General features: G+C 53.0%; 1 protein-coding gene across 3 annotated transcripts in view; it reads right to left on the bottom strand.

Moving 5' to 3' along the window:
- The window catches only part of Itpr3 (inositol 1,4,5-trisphosphate receptor, type 3), a 61,522-nt gene extending 53,247 nt beyond the window's left edge, over window positions 1–8,275 (bottom strand). For all 3 annotated transcript variants that reach the window (XM_013035016.1, XM_013035017.1, XM_013035015.1), the window contains exon 1: window positions 8,095–8,275. In XM_013035016.1, coding sequence (XP_012890470.1) covers window positions 8,095–8,183 — 89 coding nt within the window. In that variant the 5' untranslated portion in view covers window positions 8,184–8,275. The remainder of the gene's footprint in view (window positions 1–8,094) is intronic.
- Window positions 8,276–8,311: the final 36 nt, after the last annotated feature.

Consider the following 8,311-nt stretch of genomic DNA (forward strand, 5'->3'; position numbering starts at 1 on the left):
TAAGAAAAAAGCTGGAAGTGGTGCTGTGGCTCAAGTGGTAGAGCACTAGCCTTGAGCTGAAGAGCTGAGGGACAGCGCCCAGGCCCAGAGTTCAGGCTCCACGACCGGACCCAAAAAAAAAAAAAAAAAAACCCTACCCCAGCCATCATCATCACCACCACCACCGTTGCCATCAAAGACAGATTTAATTCCCCTTTCCCTAACCCACATCACCCCTATCATCATCAAGGTCTAGACACCTACTGGACATTTATAGAAACTAGCTTTCCTGTAGGCAGGTCGAACAAAAGATGAGGAAAGGCATTTGCTAACCAAATAGGCACAGGTGTCTGCCTGGGGCGCCTGTGCTGGCCTGGGGCTGAGATTTGTGTTAGCTGCCCCACTCCCTCTTCAGACTCTGCCCACCTGCCAACCAAAAATATACACTTGTCCACAGCAGTGATCAAGGCTCAGTAGAGAGTCCCTCCCGCCTGGCTCACCAAGGAGAAACCTGTCTGAAATGTGGACCCTTCCACCCACCCTTGAAGCTCACTATGTGAACCTCCAGCTTCATCCCTATCCCTACTAGTTCTAGCCCCCAAGCCCTGTAGCCTCCTTGCCTCAGACCCCTGCTGTATAACCCAGGCTCTCAAAGCCAGGGGTCCTCAGGGATTGTGACTTCCAGTACCAGTGCTGGAAATCACTGGCACCAGATCTCACCAGCCTGCCAGGCTTGGAAGGGGGGACGGGAGAGGCTCAGAACTCACACTCACAGACCTGAGATTTGGGCTCTTCTTTCTCCCTCTCCTAGAACTCCAGCCCCCCTTGCTCCCACCCCTACTCCCAGGGAAGCTCCAGCTCTACCTAGAGTAAAATCTGGAGAGCAGGGCTAGAGGTTGGATAAGCAGGATCATCGAAACCCAGAAACTTCCCCACACAAGCTGAGACCAGACAGCTGGTGTGTCCCCACCCTGCAATCCAGCACATCTCCCCACCCCCAACCCAAGCCACTGCCCCATAGGCCATGCTAGGGAGGGGACGTGGGGTCAGGAATTCAGGGCAGGGCAGAATGTGGGCACATGACAACCGCAGGATTCTTCAAGACCAAGCTGCTGACTGCAGCCTGAGACCCTAGAGTCCCAAAGTGGAAGGGTGAGGCTGGTTCTACCGTGGGCAGACCCCCACACCTCCCCTCTCCACCCCCTTCCTCACGCCCTGTGATGCTGGGGATCCCAACCACGCCCCACTGCAAGGGTGGGGGCTGCTCTCACTCCCGAATGCAACACTCACAAAGGTGACACGAAGTGGGTCAGAAGCTCTGGGGCTCAGAGCTGCGTCTCCATTCCCCTCCACCACCAGAAAAACACGCCTAGGGAGCCTGTGCCGCCAAGAGGTGGTGCCTCCTCTTTGATCTCCACTCTGGGACGTTATCCTGAGAGGAAAACTGAGGAGTGGCCAGCCATGCGTGGGATAAACTGCTTGTACCAGCGAAATCTTATGAACAGCCAGGATGCCCAGTACTAGAATGACTTAAATCAACCAAGGAGCATCAATCATAACATACAGTGCTATGCAGCCTGAGAATGGTGGCTTCACACTGAAAAGACATATTACTATATCCAAGACTGACAGGATACAAAGCCCTAAGTGCAGCTTGATTCATTTATAAATGTTATTCCTATATAGAATGTCTGCACAAGGCATTACAAAAGTCACAGGATAGCAGATAGAGAAGGCAGAACTAGGATTTGAACTCTGGGCTTCACACATGCTCAGCAGATGCTCTACCCTGACATGTCCTGGCCCTCTTTTGCTCCCCTGCCTCCCCAACCCTGCCAAGTTTAAAACAAGATACTCCTGATCTCTGCTTCCCAAGTAACTAAGATTACAACCATTGTGACATCTGGTCTACAGATCATTTTGTGTCTGTGTGTGCCAGTCCTGAGGCTTGAACCCAGGGCCTGGCACTGTCCCTGAGATTTTGCTCAAGACTAGCACTCTACCACTTTAAGCCATAGCACCACTTCTGGTTTTCTGATGATGGTTAATTGGAGACAAGAGTCTCACACACTATCCTGCCTTGGCTGGCCTCAGATCTCAGCTTCCTGAGTAGCAGGGATTACGGGCTTGAGCCACCAGCAAGAGCTGACAATTTTTTTTTGCCAGTCCTGAGGCTTGAACTCAGGGCTGAACCTGAACTCACAGCCCCTGAGCTTCTTTTGTTCAAGGCAACCTACCACTTAAGCCACAGCACCACTTCTGGCTTTTTCTGTGTATGTGGTACTGAGGAACTGAACCCAGGGCTTCATGCATGCTAACAAGCACTCTACCACTGAACCACATTCTCAGACCCCAATTATTTTTCAACCAGAAAAAAAACAATGCATGTTTTCAAAAATGAATCCCATGGATCAGACTAGCTGAGGCCAACACCCCTACCTTGGGCTATAGAACAAAAGTCTAACGTCTCCTTCCAGTGAAATCACATTTAAATGACAGCCAAGGGATGTCTGAAATCCCGCCTGGGGATTTCTATCAGGTTGGGAGGCACCGTCCCTCCTCAGGGATTGCGTGTATCTCAGAGACTTAAGGCTCCAAGAGCCTCAGGGATTATCTCAATAACTCCCCACTACACAGGAAAGAACAGCTAGAACTAAGTTTGTTTTTTATTTGTTTGTTTTGTTTTCCTAGCAGTTCTGGGGTTTGAACTCAGGCCATTACGCTTGCTAGGCCGGTGCACTACCACTTGAGTCACACTCCAGCCCTTTTTGCTTTACTTAAAAAAATGTTATTGTTATTATAGAGGTGATGATATGCAGAGGAGTTACAGTTACCTAAGTCAGGTAAAGAGCACATTTGTTTTTGGACAATGTCTCCCTTTCCCTCACTCTCTCTTTGGTTACGTTCTTTCATGTTTTGTTTTATTTTGTTTGAACCCTGGGCTTCTCATTTGCTAAGCAAGCCCTACTACTTCAGCCACTCTGCCAACCCTTTTCGTGTGTTATTTTTGAGATGGGATCTCAATTTATGCCAGGATGGACTTGAGCTTTAATCCTCCTATTTGTGTTTCCTCGATAACTTGGGATAACAGACAAATGCTTTGAACAGCAATCTCTGCCTCCCAAGTTGCTAGGATTACAGGCTCGATCCACTGCACCTGGCCCAATCTCATACTTTTGACTCAACTGGTCAAAATCTTTGCCTTCCTTGTAGCTGAGATTATAGTCATGTGCTACTGTGGTGAGCCTGAAACCCAATCGTGATTACAAATTCCCTAGTGCTTAAAACAATGTCTGGCACATAGTAGGTATATAATAAACATTTGTCGAAGGACCTAACGAACCCAGGTTGCAGAGAAGTCCAGCAAGCAAGCTTCTTTACAGTCAACCTAAGCAGTAGGGAGAGGACCAAGTTCACGGAGCTGAACACATTAAAATCTCCTGATACACTTATAAGGAATCCAACACCCAGAATCCACCCCTAGAGATACTGCTATGGATCTGGCACGGGACTTCAAACCTGGAAATTCGTGTGTGTGTGTGTGTGTGTGTGTGTGTGTGTGTGTGTGTGTGTGTGTTGGTTCTGGGGCTTGACCTCAGGACCTGTGTGCTGTCCCTGAGCTTTATTGATCACAGTTAACGCTTTACCACTTGAGCCACAACTCTACTTCCAGCTTTTTGGTGGTAAACTAAAGATGAGAGTCTTACAGATGTTCTTGCCCAGGCTGACTTTGAACCATGATCCTCAGATCTCAACCCCCTGAGTAGCTAGGACTACAGGTGTGAACCACTGGCACCCAGCGAAAGCTGAAAATCTTTTAAAATTCCCCAGGCAAGTCCAGGTGTAGCTGGACCACCTTAGAGAACACAGGCACTGACAGAAACACCGTCTGAGAAGGCACAGCCTCCCCAAAACCGTCTAGGATCTGGTAGTAAGCATGAGACCCTTCCTAGGAGCTGTGCCCTTGATGCTCCTGTCCCAAGGACCCTCACTGATCAGGCTGGGTAAGCTGGTTGGGTAACCTGGGTGATCAGGCCCAGAGACTGGGAAGCCCCCCAGGGCTACTCCTAGGCCAGCTATGGATGGGCAGAGGCACCTGGACAACTGCTGTGAGCTCAGTTCAAGGCACAGTTCACCTGAACCTCCACTCCCTGTGGGTCTGATCACCCCTCTGGGACTGGACATGAGATCCTAAAGGTCCCCCTGCATTCCTAAAGCCAGCTCTCCCCAGCCCCTGGCCAGAGGCCTTATAAATCTTCCGCTTCTTGCTGGCCCTGATTAGCCACTCTGGCCCTGGCCTCCACTGCCTGTACCTGGGTAAGGGGCAAGGCAGGGCCCTGACCACACTTTCCTGCCAAGAACAGGTGTGGACCTGCTTCCCCTGCCAGCAGGCAGTCCCAACCCGCTCCAGTATCCACTCCCCTGACCCCTCCCGTCCTCCCAACCCAGAGTTAATATACAATCTTCACCAGACCTCTAATTATCCAGGAGGCTCTAATTGGCCATCTCCCAAAAAGCTCTGGCCCAATTCCAAGGCTGTCCCAGCTTCCCTACTCCACCACAGCCCCCTTACCATCTCCCCAGCTGACCCAGCTCCGCTGCCCACCAAGACTGATCCAGCACTAACTGGTACCTCCTGGACACCAGACACTGAGCACAACCCCAGGTTTCAGCCACATCAACCTCCAGGTTTCAATACCCTGATTCCACCAGCCCCCAACAAGGCTTAAGGGGACCAGGCACTCATGGCTTACGTCTGTAATCCTAGTTATTTAGGAGGCAGAGATCTGAGGATAAAAGTCTGAAGCCAGGGGCTGGGAAGGTGGCTCAGTGGTAGAGCGTTTGCCTTGCATGCCTGAGGCCCTGGGTTCGATTCCTCAGCACCACATAAGCAAAAAGAAAAAAGCCGGAAGTGGTGCCATGGCTCAAGTGGTAGAGCGCTAGCCTTGAGCTGAAGAGCTGAGGGATGGCGCCCAGGCCCAGAGTTCAGGCCCCATGACCAGCAAAAAAAAAAAAATCTGAAGCCAGTAGAAATGTCTCTGAGTTTCTTATCTCCAACTAATCAACACTTGGCTCAAGTGGCAGAGTGCCAGCCTTGAGTGATACAGTTAAGGGACAATGCCTTGGCTAGAAGTTCAAGCCCCAATATCATCACACACAAAAAAGCAGCAGGTCCCCTTTAAGGTTGGAGGTAGATTCTGGAGAGGATGAGGCAGAGAATCACCCAGCAAAGTTTCTCACTCTGTGCTCCACCTCTCCAATCTCCAGGAGTCTTATTAAAATGCAAACTTTGGACTGAGATTTAGTCTGGTAGCTCAGTGGCAGAGAGCTAGAACTCACCTAGTGTATGCCCCCCTAATACACTGGAGGTCCTGGGTTCCAACCCCAGCACCACTAAATAAATAAATACATAAATAAATAAGTAAAATGGCAGAGAATCTGAGATTCTGTATTTCCATCAAGCTTCTAGGTATTGTTGAAGCTGCTGGATGGAGGACTATGTTTGGGGGATTGAGGCTTAAGCTCTTTTTATCTTTCCTTTCTCTTGGTGGTGGTGATTGTATCCTCATTGAAGTGGGCCTTGCAATCTACCCTTGAACCATGACACCTGCCCCCCCCATCAAATCCTCACTGAACCCAACACTGTGAGTGTTTCCACGGTTGGTGCGGGCAAAGTGTCCAGCAGGGATCCACAGGGAAGCCTCGCAGGAAACCTAACTAACGCAGCACACGATGTGCAACAGGAAAGAGTTAACACTGCCCTGAGAAGGAGGGGAGGTGATCTAAAGAGGCCCCAGCGCACCAGGTCTTGAGGGTGGGACAGATTTACTCTGGCTCGCAGGAACCGCACTGGAGCAAAGGTACAGATGGAGTGGGGGACAGGTTCCAGGAACTGCACCTGGAACTTCAGGTGTGCAAAGAGGGAGGTGAGGTAAACCCAGAAGATTAGGCTGGGGCTGCGGCTACTAGGACACTAGGCTGGGAGTGCTGGTGTCCATCCATGCTGGAGGTGTTTGCAGAGGGAGGGGGCACCCCGGATAAAAGGCTCTCACTTGGGATCAAGGTGGACTGGAAAGCGGTGCCTGGGGCAGGAAGGGCCAAGGTACAGGGAGGTATATTAGGAGGTAACAAAGGGAATCCAGTGTGAGGGAATGGGGCTGCCTGAAGGAAGAGGAACTGGAAATGAGACTACCTGGGCTGGGAAGGTGGCTCAGTGATAGATCGCTTGCCTTGCATGCATGAGGACCTGGGTTCGATTCCTCAGCACCACATAAGTAAAAGAAAAAAGCTGGAAGTGGTGCTGTGGCTCAAGTGGTAGAATGCTAGGCTTGAGCTGAAGAGCTGAGGGACAGCGCCGAGGCCCAGAGTTCAGGCCCCACGACCGACAAAAAAAGAAAAGAAAAAAAAATGAGACTACCTCTTGTCTCTGTTAAACCTCACAAGTGCCTAAAAAAACACCCACTGAGCCAGGCACTGGTGGCTCATGCCTGTAACCTCAGCTACTCAGGAGTCAGAGGTCTAAGGATCATGGTTTGAAGCCGGTCTGGACAGGAAAGTCTATGAGACTCTTGTCGCCACTAAACTACAAAAAATAAAAAGCTGGAAGTGTACAGCCCTAGTCTTGAGCAAAAGAAATTCAGGGACAGCATCTAGGCCCTGAGTTCAAGCCCCAGGACCAACACACACACACACACAAATACCCACTGTGTGCTCGGCTCTAAGCCAGGCACTAGGCATCAGAGAAAATAGGTCGTTTCTCCAGAAATCCATGAAGCTTTGTGAGGGCCTTCCTCCTCTACCCTCCATTTTCCTCTAGAGCCCCTACTCACTCTCCTCCTCCCCTTAGCATTATCTGAGGCTGGGGTCTGGCCATTGCTCTCTGGGGCAGACTGTAAAATGCTGGCCCAGATGTGGCTGCACTCTCTGAAGTACAGAAAAATCAGACATGGGGGAGGGAGGGTGCAGAATGGGCCTGGACATCGGACAGGAGGTGACAGGACACCGCTGGCAGGCGCTGAGATAAGGAAGCAGGATATGCTGGAATTCCCAGACAGAATTCCCTGCTGGCAGGGATTGACTGACTCCACAGCAGAACTAAAACCGAACTCCCAACCACCCTGGGAGACACCAACAGGTGACTCCCACCTCCCAGGCTGGGCATGGTGGGGACCAGTAGAGTGCCAGCTGCTGACCTGCGACATGCCCCACTCCCAGAGGAGGCAGCACGAGGCTGAAAGATGCCCAGCCCTCCTGGGTTACAGAGGAGGGCAGGCTGACCCTAAAGAGCGGCAGGACATAGCTGGGAGAACAGGGCCACAGAACCCAGGTCCCCAGACTGAACACACGAGGGTCCAGGCCTCCTTAGGCTCCTGGAGAGAAACCTGCGCTCAGGACCTCTCCTCAACACAGGCCTGCTTCTTGCCAGGGCTGGGAATCAATTCCCCTGTTGAACCAGCCCAGACCCTGGGGGGTGGCAGCCGGAATTAATTAATGTTTGTAAAGTGCTCTAGAGAACCTGGGACCCGGGACCCAAGGGCGCCAGATGAGCAGTACAGGAAATTGACGGGGGAGAGGCGGAGAGAAAGGGGGGCAGCCGGCCAGGACTCGGACGCCTGGAGACAAGAGTGGTGGAAAAGACACTCCTACCGAAAGGAGGGGGGCGGGTCAGCAAGAAGGCAGAGCCGAGAAGGTGCGACCCCTCCAAAGAGCCACGGGCTCCACGCTGAGCCAGCCCACCGCGCACAGCTCCGCCCCAGCCCAGAGCCCAGCCAGGCCCGGCCTTCAACTCGGCCCGGCCACCCACCACCTGCCCGCCCGGGGGCCACCTGCAGGGGACGTCTCAGCCCCTCTGTACCCTCAGGAGATGGGCAGGCACCCCAGGGCGTCGAGGGCACCCGGGCGGGCGCCCCCAACAACTCCCGCAGGACAGCCCGACTCCTACCTGAACAAACATTTTACTTCCTTTCTCTGAACGCAGGAGGCGAGCCCTGCCCGCGCTCCCCCAGGCTGCGGCGTCCAGGTTCCCGGTCGAGGGCAGCGGGCCGCGGCAGCAGGGCGCGCGCAGCTGGCACCGGGGAGCCCCCAGGGGGGCCCCTCCCGCCCTCGCCCACTCACCCCAAAGTGCTGATGAAGCCATTGACGGAGCCTTCGGCGTACAGGGAGACAATGTCCCCGATGTGGAGAAAGCTGGACATTTCGTTCATGGCTTCGGCCCTCCGGGGCGGCGGGGGCGCCCGGGGGCGTGCGGACCGAGGAGGGGGCGAGGACGGTGGCGATCGGGATCGAGGAGGGGCGCCCTCCCACCTCGGAACCCGGCGATCGGGGAGGCCGG

Source organism: Dipodomys ordii, unplaced genomic scaffold (genome assembly GCF_000151885.1).
Source record: "Dipodomys ordii isolate 6190 unplaced genomic scaffold, Dord_2.0 Scaffold202, whole genome shotgun sequence".
In the NCBI taxonomy this organism is placed as follows: domain Eukaryota; kingdom Metazoa; phylum Chordata; class Mammalia; order Rodentia; family Heteromyidae; genus Dipodomys; species Dipodomys ordii.